This window comes from Anticarsia gemmatalis, chromosome Z (assembly GCF_050436995.1).
Source record: "Anticarsia gemmatalis isolate Benzon Research Colony breed Stoneville strain chromosome Z, ilAntGemm2 primary, whole genome shotgun sequence".
NCBI lineage: Eukaryota > Metazoa > Arthropoda > Insecta > Lepidoptera > Erebidae > Anticarsia > Anticarsia gemmatalis.
The window spans coordinates 11,255,491-11,272,308 of record NC_134776.1 but is presented as its reverse complement, the minus strand read 5'-3'; the positions used below and the strand labels follow the sequence as shown (position 1 = coordinate 11,272,308).

At 33.8% G+C, this 16,818-nt stretch overlaps 1 protein-coding gene across 2 annotated transcripts in view; it reads left to right on the top strand.

The window, feature by feature from the left end:
• LOC142986511 (UNC93-like protein) overlaps nt 1-3,654 on the top strand; it is a 74,470-nt gene extending 70,816 nt beyond the window's left edge. For both annotated transcript variants that reach the window (XM_076135027.1, XM_076135026.1), the window contains one exon: nt 851-3,654. In XM_076135027.1, coding sequence (XP_075991142.1) covers nt 851-973 — 123 coding nt within the window. In that variant the 3' untranslated portion in view covers nt 974-3,654. The remainder of the gene's footprint in view (nt 1-850) is intronic.
• The last annotated feature ends 13,164 nt before the right edge of the window (nt 3,655-16,818 follow it).

The window sequence follows — 16,818 nt, the reverse complement described above, 5'->3', positions numbered from 1 at the left end:
TTTCGGTTATAAATGAGTTATAATAGACATATTAAGTTGTTAATGTTTTGTTTATTCTCATACTAATGAGAGTCGTTAATATTATATGTGGTTTGATCTGATATCATAACTATTTTATTGCTCAATTGATTTCTAAGTACTTGCACTTGTTATCTAATCTAAACTATTATGTGATCTAAGTTTGTAATTTCATAATAATTAATCATTCACTTCAACGCAATTAATTTTTGAAGACTTGTATTGATATTAACAACGACATTATTATTTAGTTATAGAATTTTCACGCCTATTATTTTAGTACTAATATGACTTATGAGAGCATATAAGAAAATTTGAATGCTTTATATTAATAGGTACCACGAAAATACAAAGGCAGAGTGTGTTACATAAATAGAGCGTAGTTATATTCCGCGACAAATCTCTCTATTGTTTTTACATTTCAACAGTATTCTTAAACATTTATCGATAGAGTATATTAGTCGAGTGACTACAAAAAAATTCAACAACATAATACCTTTTCGGGCACGTGAATAACAACTATTGTTTAGAAATATTCCAACAACAATAAAAGAATTAATTTAAATAATATTTTACGTTCCAAAGTCGTAAATTGTAACCCGCTGTGTATATGGAATGTGTGATTGAATGGCTATTCTTATATTTGTACTACGCAGTTTGAAACTAGATGAGGGTTATAAATACAAAAAATGAAATTAACTCTCATAGAGTTTTAACAGAAGTTAGGTCTTTGAAGAGTTAATGAGAGAGCACTATTCCATCAAATCCTCATGTTCAACAGTAATTTGTGTCATTTTATTGTCAAAAATCTAAACATAATTTATTTCCCCAGGCTCGTCGTTTGAAAGCCATCGCGGAGGACCCGGCCATCGCCGCTGAGGCCGCCAAGCAGCCGCCAGAAGAGGACGACGAGAAGGACGAGATCGATGACGAGATCATCATCACTCACCTTTAAGCCATAGCCGAAGGTCACGCACCCTCGGCCACCCTTAACAAAAACCCCATCTTTGATGTCCAACGTCACTTAACACCGCAACGTTCGATGACACATCTAACGCTGCCCCCTCCTTACAAATTTTGCCATACATTTTTGGGTATGTACAAAATCACAATGACATCTCCATATAATAATCTCGAATGTAATTAGGGCTATTTATGTATCCAATAGTTAAGTTATTTTAAGTCGGATGAGACGCGAAAAATCTAAAAGACTTTACAAGTACAAACATGAGGAGAAACCGGAAAACAGCTATTTGCAACTGACGCAACTATACAACAGTTGAACAGGTGCGGCGGGTAGAGGCCCATATTTTAACGTGATTAGTATTGTAACATGAATCTCATAGCATTCTTGATGTACTATTTTTAAATCTCAATGTTTTTTACACTATGACAGTGGAATCTAAAGCCTACGCGGTTTTGTAGTGCAAGAATGTGGGCCTTCAACTTTGTGTCATAAAAAAGGAAACTCACTCATTCTTTTTTGTTAAAAAATGTGTAACTGTTTCATTTGAAAAACAAACTTGTAAAATCTTTCTTTACTCAGTTACATAACACAGAGTTTGGTGTAAAAAATATTTCTTACTCAGGAACTTATTTTATTGAAAGAACTGCAATCTATTTTGTCCTTGTGTGACGTCACTAAATGTTTTGTCCAAACCGTCGCTATTTCTGTGCTATATTAGTACGTACTTTCAGTATTCATAGCACAGCAATAGTATTTCATAGTATTGATATCCAAAGAACGAATAACAAGATTATTTTCATTTCTTTTCTTATCTTTCTAAACGAGACGAATTAGATTGAGCCCGGCCTTAATTCTGAAATAGATCCACACCTACCAGGAGATCATGACTAGTTGGTATTATTGTCGCCATGTTTTGTTCTTCTACCAGGTGGAAATGCGGTCAGACGGGATAAGTTTGTCCGAAATATCATAATTATGCCCGTCTCCTGGTTATATGCTACCTCTCCACCAACTTTCAGCCAAATCGGTTCATCCGTTCTCGAGCTATAAACACTGTAATTAACACTTCTATCTGTTATACATATATTTGTGTATAGATTACGTTGTTTGGAATCAATTTCACATTATCTTAAATACTTGACGCAACTATCAATAACTTGTTGTTTTATAATTGGATTTACAAAATCTGTACATATCTATTAAGATTGGCCCTTTTAACAAAATAATCACAATTTTTATAATCTTATAGACTCCATAAAATATTGTGAGATAAACAAGAATTCTACTGCAACGAGGATTCTGCTGCTTTTATGGATCGGCAATGTAAAATATAATTTTACATTTCCATTTTATTTTTATAACATTGTTCGTACGTACGCTAAATACATTTTAACGCATGCTACGGCTGATCAACATCCAGAAGTGAAGAGTAATTTACTTCAATATTTTTTATAATATTTTTATACGAAATTGCATAAAACCATTTTAAATAGAACATACAATAAAGTAGTTGAATGTTACAATTAGTAAAATGGCTGCTCAATGGTTGATTTTATAACGAGTATTCGATATATTTATCATGTTTAGTGATGTCGATAGATGGCGTTGTATGTTCACTGTTGACAGCAAGTGTCAAGGCAGAACTTGTACGTTTTAACTTGATTTAACATAATTTGGCAGTGTTGAAGTAGATGTCAGCGCTGCTTATCGACATATCATGAATTTTATGTATCTGGTGACTTAGAATAAAAGATTATCATATCATTGATCATCTGAATTTTTACAATTTGTTAATTTTATTGTTAATGTACACCACATAGGGCGACTCATTGTCGTGTTAGGTAATTTGTTTCTTTGGAATTTAATAAATATAAAAGAGCCTTTGCGATAGATTTGATACGCTAAAAGAATCTGATCGTGAGGTGACTAGATCAAATGAATTAATAATATTTTTAATTATAGCAATATTATAAATACGTAGATAAATTAAGTTTTGTGTATACCTGTAACATCCACGTTTAAAATTGTATTTCGACGATGGAGGCAGCATTTGCTAACAGGTCACAATTTTAAACGTAGTGTTTTTAGTTAAGATACATATGCGTAGGTACAATTTAGCATGGCTGCCTACCATATGCCTGCATGCTTCAATATTTATGGTAGAACCTAAAGTATTTATGTATAGAATACATTTGGGACCCCAAGAGATCTGCAAACTCTACAGTGAAGACATCAAAGACATCATATCTCGTACGATTGATTGATCGGAGTGTCCTTAGTATCTGTCGGGGTACTAACTTATTATTGTCTATTTATTATCAGAATTACATCGGCTTTAGGAATTACATGCTAAGGTACAACTTGAGAAACGTAGAACACAATCAAAATCCGTTTGTTCCGAGATCGCGTAGGCAAAATATTCAATAGGTAGGGTAACAAAACCACGTGATAAATTAACAGTAAAATGTAATTATATAAATAATATGTAAGCATATATTATTGTAAATTAAATTTTAAATTAGACTTAGTTATATAAGGCTATTATAAAATAAATAAATTAATTGATCTATTTTTGAGATAACACATTTTTGTTTGATTAAGATATTATGTTACTTTATTAATGATGTCATATGAGTTTGTGATGAAATAAACATAGAATTGTTTGGTCATTTTCTCTTTTACTTATACCCCATGTAACTGCTATACCTGTACCTGTACATTATCTAAGTGAGAAAGAAATGTTGTAGATCACCAACGTCGTAAGACAAAAAATCTATTCATACAAGTTAGAAGTTAAAAAACAATAAAAACTAAGACAGAAAATAACTAGAAACATCGTCATACAGTACCTATGAGGAGACCACTAGACTTTCCTGTAAAAAAGTTCTATCGATTCTGTATGACACTGACTTTACGAAACCTATCGATCTGCTTCTGCAAAATACGAATCAACTAGAAGATTAATTAATATAATTCTAATAGAACATTTTTCCCTCGCTCTAAAACAGTGGTTCCCAACCGGTGGTCCGCGGACCACCAGTGGTCAAATCAAAATGTGATCCGCGAATGGCATTAAAATTTAAAATTTTCAGGATGATACACTTTATCTTTAATATTCTAAAATAGTGATCCCTGCCAACGAAAATAATATAAAAGTGGTCCCTGCTAACAAGAATAATATAAATGTGGTCCGGGACTAAGAAAAGGTTGGGAATCCCTGCTCTAAAAGAAGATCCGTGACAGGTGGGACAGCAGAACAAAGTTATTGGTGATAGCAGAGGCACAAATATCCGAAGAAATCTATAATTATACTTATTGATTTTATCATGACAATTCAATGATAATTATCAGCGCAAATTAGCACAATAATTACTAGATAATTATCAAAGAAAATAATTACATCGATAACAGTATAATTTCGTCCCATTACTAAAGTTGTTTTAATGCCTCTCTCGGTGTTTCCAGTTTGACTTCATCAATAATTATCAAACATCCTTTTAGGATCGACTGTAATTATTTTATTATTTAATGACCTATTTTTCCAAGCGGATTCGATAATTACTTTATTGCCGAATTTGCACTGAAAAATTAGTCCGAAAGATAAAAATCAGTACCTATAATGTTTTGATAAACGAGTAAAACTATTGCCCTCAATATATGTTTATCTGCTTTCTTATTGATAAATACGTATCAAGAAATGTATGTTTACCATACGATCACAATCTATTTAATACAACATTATAATCCAGAGGTGCGGTGAACTGCGAAATACGAATACTTAATACTAGGCATACAATCATGTTGGTACTATTCTTTTTTATCTTATGGATATTTGTCAACAAAGTTTCAAAATTGTTCAATCCGCTCAAAACACCTTCGATATGGCTTAACGTCTGTTATCTTAATATACAACCATTGAGACCGACTTTTTGGATCCCTCCGAAACACGGAGACACTCAGCTTAATTACGTATATACCTATGTATATGCGGTCAGAGTGTGAACGTTTTCTTGAATATCCGACAACATATCAAATAATAGTTTATACCTAGCAGTGAAGCGGCCACATTGACCTACTCAAGCCCTATCCTAAGATTGATTACTGCACCGGATTGAAGACACAACATAGAAGAAAATACATGTAGGTACCTGCATCGCTCAGTCAACCAACCAACGCTGCAGAAAAAACAGTAAGTAGTTCTACCACTATCAGTTGACGGTGGTATTGTGTTGATAGTCATCTACAGCCGGCTAGCTGACGAGAAATTCTGTAAAAATATATCAGTGCCTCCAGCGGGCACCGTAGGTACTATTTTTGCAGTACATATTAAATGTCAGAATCTCGATACTCTTTAATACATGCCACTAAGTAATACACTCACTCAACAATTTGACAGTAAATCTAAGAAAATAAATTCCTCGAAATCCACTGGAGTCGCTTGTCGCGATTTTCATGCAAAATTTCACGATAGCCATTTATGGTAGCATACCACTCTGCAAATTAATCAAGAACTAGATTTAAGTTAATCCTCTTATCAGTATCATAAGTACAGTGTTAAGGAAAATATCTCTCAAATGCATAGACATCGACGAAGACAAAGACGAAGATAAGTAGGTACTTACTTCCGAATTTGCCCTTATTGTATGCTATAGGTTGGTGTAGCAACCTACTAGCTAGGTTGCCACAACCGTAAGGTCCAATTTCACGACAAATTGTGACAATTATCCACCTGATAAAAACTGATATTTATTTAGAAGTACTGAAAAAGGGGATCATTTTAGGAACTACAATAGACAATTTAGTTTCATATACAAAAATGAAGATTTATAAATAGTTTTGCAGGGGACTCCCCGAATCACAAAACTACGTTTATCTCTGAGCTTAAGATTATGTTAAATTTAGATATGATTGATACGCCGGATTAAAATGAAAGGTATATTTTCTTTTCTTATAAAGATGAATGAAGGAAATTATGAATGGAGCAAAAGAAGCTTGAATAGGACGGGTATGGTTTTAATAGTAAGTAACATTATGTGATTTTATCGATTTTTTACATTTGACCTGAACGTTTTCGTCAAAAACTTACTGAGCAATCTTAGTGCAGATCTGTGAATGAGGAGTAACAAGAATATGGCAGGCGTTTGAAAACCGGACCAGCATCAACCGCTCAAAATAATGAAGACAAAGAACACTTATTCTAGATAATATCATTATTTATTCCTAGCATTGAACGTCAGGGACGTATCCCTGCCTGTATTTGTACACAACAATGTAGATGCTCAAGTTGTACATCGTAAAAACTCACACCTTTTGGCCATCCTGCATTAATTACCAGATGTGAAACGTCTCACGGGTGTTGTAACAGCATACAGACTAAAATGTGCGAAATATTTGCACAAAATTATGTTTACACCACCAATATTTATACCCCAAATTGTAATTGCGTCATTGATTTTCACCAACACACGAGATGGACGTGATATTTTGTTCTGAATGAGCTCAAAGGTACTGCGATTCAATATCTCCCGCTTTGATTATAAAATCTCAAAGTCATTAACGTCTGTTTATTATTAAACTACTATTAGATATATTTATCACTTGTACGGTGAAACCATCGTGATGCAACCTTGTATGCCTGAGAGTTCTTTATAACAGTTTTTGCAGCGCACTGTGCAACCCGCACTTGGGCAGCGTGGCGGCTTAAGATCTGAGCCCCCCGCCCCCTCCTTCCGAGAGGAGACCCTTGCCCAGCATTGGGACAGTAACGGGTAAAATTTATTTAAAAATTTTAAAAAGACTAGACTTAGATGACGGGCGTTTTACTAATCGTCATGTGAATAGACGGGTGATTTCCTAATGCTATCGACTATGCAGAAGCCTAGAGAAATTTAATCGAGTTTTTTATGTGAATCTTTTGGTACGAAATGAATGCAATCGTTTTTACGAGTGCAAAAAAATGCGGTTAGAACACGTTCTTAACATTGCACTAGCAGGGGCGTTATCACCACTGTTCAGTGTTCATTAATAAAATTTATTATACTTCCTTGGTTATCAAACGGTGAGTGACCAAATGATGAAATGTACATTTCTATAATGCTCGTAGTAGGAACATAAAAAGAACATAAATATTGCCAAATATTCAACGGTATCCATTATCCACCTTTTACTCAAGGCAGATTTTTTCGTCACAGTACAGAAGTATCGAAGAATAACTTTGAGTGACAACTTATCTGCTAAGGTGATACAATAATTTCACATGTCAACAAACGGCAAAATAGGAGAATGGTTATATATAATTTGTCAACTTTATGTTTGTACACTACTTTAGTGCTTATCCAGACTGAACACGCGAATGCGGGCGTGGCGGGGCCGCGGAGCTCGCGCCCGCGTGTCCAATACGAATGCTACAATAAGATTTCATAGGTTTATGAAAGAAAACGTCCACGCCCGCACCCGCGTTTTCGGTCTGGCCAAGCCCTTACGTGAAATAAATGAATTTGAGTTTGTCGTCCCGCCACATTATGTAGAATCATTTCAACATTCAGGTTTTAACCTGTGTCTAACATGATAAGATAACTCTCATGCAAAAGTAATGCTTACAAGCATTACTTTTGCATCCACGATATTTAAAATTTTCACATTTAATGGGTGCAGCACTTCATAATTTCCATCATAATTATAATAAACACGGGGCTTACAATTCGTCTGGATTATTGCATTCTCATGACGTTTTAATCCATTGCCAAGTCGTTTTATCACACAGCTAGGGTTGCCATTTCTAAAATTTGGAAAACAGGACAAGACGCGTGAAAGCCCCGGATTTTAGAGTCCGACGGAGGAGTGGGGGAACGGTGAATATACTTGGTTCGTCGATTGATCGTGGTGTGCGAGCATAGTGCGTGTCTCGCGGGCGGCCCAATTTTTTTTTATTTATTAATTTTTTAAAACCTACAAATTAAACCTTCCCCGGACGCTCCCCGGATGCCCTCTAAACTAGGACAAATCCAGGGAAACCCGGACGGATGGCAACCCTACACATAACACACGTCGTTCTAGAAAATGTAGCCTGATATATGCAGTAGATACAAGTACCTAAGTGATAAAATACCGTTAAAGAATAGCAAATATTATGGACGATGATAACGTATATTGGCGATAAGGCGAATGTATCCTGCGAAGCTTCTTTAAGGAACTATTTAGTATGACACGGATTGAATATTCCATGTAGGAATAAAGCTACATTACGATAATAATTTTATTTAATAATTTGCTTTAATATTAAATAATATAGTTCAGAACGCTATAGTATGTAAAAATGATAATAAAGTTACCTTAGAGAGTAAACCTCCGCGTTTAAATAAAGGTGACAATAAGCATATTATCAATTTAAGAAGATTGGCACTGAAAGCATTTTTTTTCTTATATCTGTGAGTAAGATACTTTTGCTCTGCAACCAATAGAGCATATCTAAGTATGTCGGGTTAGTGGTTTATTTATGAGTAGGAAGCATCAATTTTTCAATCAAATTATTTAACTAAGTATATCCAAAAATATGTACCATGAATGTACTAATAAATTTGCAATTTCTCTTATCAAAGTTTTGGCCCCAAGTAGGTACGTAGGTACATGCACACGCGTCAAGCTTCGCCATTTATATAGAGATAAGATAATTAATTGTTTTTAAATTGTAATGAAGCTTCTCTGATTGCGAAATACTGAGGTATAATCTTGTTTGTTACGCTTAATACGTACATTTATCAAGTGAGTCATGTGTGCCAAATGCAGAAAATAATATCTTTTAAAATTATTGTTATACTAAGATAAGGCTGCTAAAATAAACAGTACAATCTAATAACTAAAAATGCTATATCTTGTTAATTTTCTGATATCACTTTTAGGTACACTACCTTATGTTTTGTCTCTTTCCTTCCGGCATAGTAAAGAACAAGGCTAAACTAACAGAAATTTAACGAAGCCGGTTTACACCGGTTTCACAGTTTAACTGATATCAGTTTTTTTATGAGAATGATTGTCCAAATATCAGATGATAAGCGTCCAATATTTATTCAAAAGTACTGAAACCGTGACAGGGCAATAAAAAGATAAGAAAAGCTTGGAATTTTAAAAAAACATGTTTGCCGTCATCTGTTCAAAAACAAAACTCAATTGTTCTTAATTTTCAAATTGAGAAAATCAGCATTATGATAGTGTAAATTCTTAATGACCAGCATTAAGGTCGTAGATGCCAGAATAACCTCAATGCAGCCCATGCCTTAGAGAAACAAAGTCATAAGTACGCTCAATGTACAATTGTACATGGCTATAAGAACATAATGATTTTTTTATCACAGTCTCGAGGCTGGAGCATTAAACATTCACCTCTCGTCCTACAATGAACAGCCTTCATGAGCCTTCGCGCATCTGACATTGATGTGCAAAAACTTTTTGATCATCAATTGTATCCAACCATTATCTGTCAATGATTACTAGCTAAACACGTTTGCCAGCAAGTGTACGACCAGAATCTAGTGTTTTTAGCGATTTCATTAATTTACATTGCTTGCTGGTTGTTGTTGTAATATTTAGCTGTGACATTTCATACTAATTATGCATAATTGTACGCGAATTAGGCGTCAAAAACACTATGTGTCTTTGTTTCCGTTTTCGACGATCAGATATAAAATTATTAGGCACAAACTTTCCAATCCATCATTAGCCCGAATCAGATATTTGTAACCTGATAAAATTCTTCAACGAATTTCCGTTATAAAAATATGAATGAACGTATCGATTTATTTGATATCACACCTTAAAGATTACAGTGCTCTCCGAGAATAGGTGGCAAATGTTTCACCGGCAACTATGACCGTGAGAGGGGGAATCCCCGTGCCGCGTCACCGTCTGTTTTTGCTTGCTTTGTTTGTAGAATACATATTCAGTGATAATGAATAGGCTTTTTGATATTTAATATCTACGATAGATGAACGAAATGTCTAGCAAGATTATGTTTTATCTATAGTAACAATTTTCGATTGAAAATATGCTTTGATATGATGATATGCGTTGCTTTTTCACACGTAAAATTGTTTGGAATTCAATTCGTAGAAGGATTATCAAAGATATTATCCAGTAAATACCCTAAATTTGTAGCACGCGACGTTCTTTAACCCCTGTCTACTACTGCTAAGCAGGTAGAACAAGGTGCGGAAATATGGCCGGCTACTTACTACTTATGTTTGTAAAACAGTATTGAAAATGGCTATTACGTGTGTTCCATTTATATATAAGGATGTCGTCCTCGCATAACTTGAGAATCTGCGTCAGATTTCTTTATCGTATTATAAACTTTCTTTTATTGTGTTGACCTAAAAAGAAAGTAGTATTTTTATTCAATATTTACATTCTTCTACGTAAAAAAAGACGTTAACGAAATCTTCTTTAGTTAAGCGATAGTGATAAAAATTTTATCTTGATTATGTTAAAAAATACTAGTCTCGGCAAGAGCTGCTTATCAGGGTGGAGAGCAACAACTAATTAGCTTAGTTAATGCTATGCACCTTGAGAGATTTATTAGCGAATCCGCGATTGTTTTTTAATTTATAGATACCGAAATTCTAGCTTACACTGCTGCTTGGGTGCTTGGGAGTGGTGTTTTTTGGCTAGAGACTTAGTCTCAGTTCTTCTTCAAAGGATACCTCTTTGCCTTTAACCTGACCTGACTATTGGACTCAAAATAAACAAGTGGAATAAATAAAATTAAGAGGAGAGGAGAGGAAAGGGAAATGGAAGAATTTGGGCTAAGCCTACCAACGAAACAATATAGCGACATATGAACTTTAGAATTATGAATTTAATTTATTGTTTTTTCTCTCTATAATAATATGTTCATTTTATAATTTTTAATATTTTCTTTTTTTTCATTGTCAATAATAGTCATAGTTTAGATTAGTATTACATATCATTTTAATCTTTGGAATACATAAATAAATGATATAATTATGTATAGCATAAAAATTAGAGCTAGTGTAAGGACAAAAACTACACACCCACCGGATGTAAGGCATTAAAAATAAATGAATCAGTAGTACTAATCAATTTTACGATCGACATAAATTCAAAAATCTAGTTCATTTCCTTTTCAAAGCTTATATCATATGCATGTATATTATTTATAAAGAGAACGTGTATATACCTGTATCCATGATTAAGTTTGTTGATACGGAATATATGTATTACTAGCTAACCCGCGCAACTTCGCTTGCGTCACATAAGAGAGATGGGTCAAAATTTTCCCCGTTTTTGTAACATTTTTCACTGGTTCTCTGCTCCTATTGGTAGTAGCGCAATGATATATAGCCTATAACCTTCCTCGATAAATGGACTATCTAACATGGAAAGATTTTTTTTAAATCGGACCAGTAGTTCCTGAGATTAGCGCGTTCAAACAAACAAAAAAACAAACAAACTCTTCAGCTTTATAATATTAGTATAGATTATCTAGATTGGGAGGGACTAATGTTTTCGGGATCAATGACACGTTACATACCGACCTTAAACAATAAGGTGTCTTCTTATTAGGTACTAGGATAAAGTAAAAGCTACTTGTATTTCCTGTCTTTAGGTTAAAGACTTTGTAGTATGTTAATTTATTGATATTTATAATAAAAAATGGAGGTAAAAAATTTATTTTATGTAAAGCCAAAACATATGATTGATAAATTTAGTTTTTTTATAGATTAATGTCGAATACAGGTACAATTAAATGGATAACCATATATCGCCATGAACTTTGAACGCTATGAACGCGTTATAGTCGCTATGAACTTAAAGTTTTCGACTGTGCTCCTCCCTGGACCTGAGATCAAAAATGGTTTCGCCTAAGGTTGTAATGGAGCTTTGATCTGCATCAGCATAACATATAATTTTCCTCAAAAATTTACGTTCCGAGGTCCGCAAAACTCAACGGGAGTTAATCAGGAATTCAGGAATGTTTTTTAGACCTGAATACGCCCGAAAGTCAAGCAAAGTTGCTTGACATTTTAGTCTTCTAAAATGTCAAACAACTTTGCATGCGCCCCCGATAAAACATCTGATAGATTTTTAAAAATATGTTTACGCTTCCGTATCTACAAAACTTAACGCAAGGTGCTGCAACATTCATTGTAACATTCATTTAAATTTTGTCTAATTCAATAATGTTTTTGAAGACCAATCGAATAATTTTAATACATATATCAAACGTCTATTACTCCGATACAGCTGCATTCAATACCTATAAATCCGGCTTATAGCCCCGATTCTTTTCAATAAAACAAACAACAGTTGCCAAAAGGAGGGTGCCGCTCATTATCAGAATCTTTCAATCGTCTTATAACATCAAAGGGATTGTGTTCAAACAGTTCCTCTTCATGGTCCCCTCTTGCATTGTTACTCAGCGATATCAACCGAATAACTCATATGTTTTAGTGATTCTGCAAGAGATTTTATAACGTTTTCTTTTTAAAAGATTTAGAAAAAAATTACGGATTAACAGATGAGATAGACCATACAAAAAAGTAAAATTTTTATAACACCTTTTACTATTTAATATAAGAAAAGAGAAAATCAATTACTAAGTATATAAAATACACCAAATCGTAAAAAATCTAAAGACCGAAGATAACTCAAGTAGACCGGAAGACAGATAGGTATTTCACAAATCATACGGAACCGTTCGTTGAAAACTCGGCCAGATGTGTCTGTTTATCTCTTATCAATGAAAATACAATAAAACCTAAAAACTACATTTTTGTAGGTTTATCTTCTATGTTGTCATATTTAATTATATCTTGCCATATCTTTATATCACTCAGATTTAATCTTGTTATTTTCAAAATCCTGCCCCTCTTTCACTGTACTATCAAACAGGTTATTTTTGTCTCACTCCAACAGCCAATCATCAAAACAACCTAACATCAATGACGTATTGCCTTAATTAATGATCACTTAATAAATCAAGATAGAATCTCATTAACTTAAAGGAAAATACATGTCTACAAAATTGATTCATTTTCGTAAAAGGTACTTTGGGGTTTTTGAAATCTTTATTCCAAGCCAACATTTAATACAACTAGAGCCTTTTGTCAAAATTTCATTGTCTTCAGACTAGCGTTTCTTTTAACTATGTTGGAGTCGGCTTCCAGTCTCACCGGATGCAACTGGATACCAGTATCTTTCATGAATCGACTACCTATCAGACTTCCACAACCCAGTTACCTAGGTTAGAACATGATACCCTGCGAAACTTCATATAAACATAGACATAATAAATAATTCTATAAATAATTAAGCTATGTATAAATCACCTCTATCACTCTGTGAAAAGGTATTACTGTTAAACTGTATTAGCGTGATTATCACGTTAATCATTTTGACGCACGCATTACATTATTACTAAGACAACTTAAGAAGTGATATCAGCGCACTGAGCTTGTTATTGTTTAATGTACTCTTTATCAACGATGTAGGTGCAGGGCATATAACATGGAACTCTGACCTGAAGGTACAAAATCCTGCTAACTGTTACATGTTACTTTTCCAGTGGGAGTGGAGGCAATAAAATAAACTTGCTACTACAGTATAATAGTCACAATTATGATCTTGCAATGCTTATTAATACATGGCTGCTAGCAATATACCTACGCAAGCCGAAGGTAACATAACATTCTGCTTTCTTTTTACTATTAGGTCGTGGAAAAAGTCTTCTCGTATTATAGTATGTATGAACTTGTAATAAAATCTCTTTGGCTTCAAGAATCACAAATGAGTACACGGTTCATTAGGTTTATTTCAGTGAGCTCGCGAGGTACTCAAATATCGAGCTTTTTTGTGTAGAGAAAAAGATTTTATTACAAGTTCATACGTGCTATAATGCGAAAAGACTTTTTCTCCGACCTAATATTTATGTGTATGATAAAAGGGTATATTCCCAGTATTCCCCTCTACGCCGTCACCCCGGAGTGACAACTAGGAATTTTCTTCCTACTTTTATTTTGCAGTACGCGATGAAGACAACAGACTTGCAATTAATGTTTGATTTCTTCGGTGTAAGTATGACATAGCTAATCTAAAGCAATTAGTCAATTATTTTCATGCATTTGCTGTTACGTTATCTAGCGGATAGGCTATCTGACACTTATATAGGAGGTAGGAGGATAGGTCAAAAACCGATGTCTGTCCAAGTGTCCACAGTCCAATGGCTACGCATTTCAGTGTAATTCCTTACTCACGTAAAATTATTGTAGTATATTTCCACACCTACAAGTAAGGGTTAGTCAGTTGTTCAGAATGGAATTTTGACCAACATTTCCATTACCTGTTAAATACGCAGCGACGTAGCAAATAATGACGATAACCACGTGATTGAGGCAACACACTGCTTTTGAGAATTAGTAGGTTCGTTTATAGGTTTGTTAAGTCCTACAATAATGGTATTATAAATGCAAAGGTTTATAAGGATGTAATTATGATTGTTATTCTTACAAGAAAAAATATATCAAATTAAATTTGATACACCGATATGTTTTAACACATATTAGTTTTTTACCCCTGAAAATCTTTTAAATCGTGCAAAGTTGTAGGCAAAAGCCAGTCAGTCCTAAGCAAGAGCGAATTTAGGTAGGTACGGGGATTTTCAGGATTGCGAAAACTGTGTAATCTACATTATTTATCTTTAGAACAAATAAAGTACCTAAAATTAGGGTATTATTGGATAAATACGCACCTATTGGTTATCGTTTGGTACGTTCACGAGTAAAATTATGTACACAAAATAACTACACAACACTAAAAATCGTTTTTAATAATAACGTATACACGAAAGCCTTTAGAAAAAGAACATGTATTCAAACTTATATAATATTAAATGATTTAATAGAATAATGTAAAATAAAACGAATGGCCAAGCCCAAATTGAATCCTTGGGAACATGGATCCCTCTGATCCCGTAGATACCTTGTCCTGACAATTACAAACACAATAATAAAACAATAACTTAATTAAGTAATGTAATTCGAAAGTTATGCGCGTATAAACATTTTGATGATTCATTTTTATTCACTTTTACAAAATGTCAAATAAAATATCAAATTAAAACTACTTTTTATTAGAGTTTTATAGTGTTTTCAGACACAGACATGATGAATGTGTGTGTACTTAAATTACCTATCGTGGGTCATTCTAATGAATGGCTCAGCGGTTGCCACCAATTACTGTGAACAATTAGTCAACGAACAACGAACTTAATAAGCTCTTGGTAGAGGCAGAACTGACCCTTTCTAAACGTTGTCAAGTCATCTGCTGATATTACACAAAACTCTAGAAATCATATGTTAATGAAACGTTTATTATAATCAAGTTAGGATATATGTATTACTAGCTGACCCGCGCAACTTCGCTTGCGTCACCTAAGAGAATGGGTCAAAATTTTCCCCGTTTTTGTAACACTTTTCGTTGCTACTCCGCTCCTAATGACCGTAGCGTGATAAATGGGCTATCTAACACTGAAATATTTTTTCAAATCGGACCAGTAGTTCCTGAGATTAGCGCGTTCAAACAAACAAACAAACTCTTCAGCTTTATAATATTAGTATAGATGTGAAATTACAGCAAAATTGACGCGGTAGTGTATTCACCTCAGTTTGCTTGACATTTCAGTAGATCTTCTTTTAGGTCTCTACATGTTTCATTGCTGAGAAAAGACCGTTTTATCTATGCTGTGCCATTAATTTTAAAAATTACATTAAAAATATTTTTTTAGAACCACCATGGATGCGATTAAGGGTTTCGATACTATAGTGAATAGTGTATATGTTACTTATTCTTTAGTGATTTAAAATCATCGCGTTGTCAATTTTCCAAAAATATATGCGAAAGCTTTCAAACTTTCTTTAGCGAATTAACTCATCTAAATTTTTATTCTCAAATAGTTTAAGAACTTACTTTAAACGTTTCTTCAATAACAAATTATAGTGATTTTATAATATTATTTCCTTAATATTGTTGCTAACACTATTATAAATAAGTAATTGATAATAAATTGTTATGTACAGTGTTTTAATTTCCATTTATTTATTATTAGGTACAAAACTTCCGTAGATACTTTGTGAAGGGAAAAGAAGCTCACTGAGAATCGCTTTGATTAATATTTCTCGTATTATGTGCAGTTTCACTTGTTCGTCCTAGTCGTAAAAAAGTTTGGCAATGATACTTTAGCTATGCAACAAAGTCTTTCATATTCTGGTCTTCTATTCATCAAAAAACAGCCTTGTGGTGCGCTGACCTGCGTGACTTTGCTCCCGGCATAAAACCGGCCTGACTTGGCTTAAACTTGCTTGGATGTTTTGCAACTTTCTTAAGAATAAATATGGTTTACTAGTTATTATATTGTCCGTAAACCTTTTAGGAAAGATATAAAAGTCAGAATGAATATCGGCCGAAACAAATCGGTTGCGTAGCAGAAAAAAGTGCAAAAAAAATACTAAGGCACATTTTGTTTTTAGTAAGTATTTTGAGAAAATATCACTGTTTTATATGCAAAGAGTAGTGCAGTACAGTGGGTATTATCGACTAGCGAGCGTTTAACACATGAAACTATGCAAAAAAAGAAGTTTACGCGAACTGATCAACGGCCGGTTAATCAGTTTTTTTTTCTATAGAATTGTTATTATTGGTAGTTGATAATTAGCCGTTTGTCTCTAGTCGATAGGGAAAGAAAACCGCGCTTCAGTAGCGCGGTTCTCTACAGTCTGTACTATCGAGTGTCGATCGAAAGCTTGACACTTAAAATGTTCTGC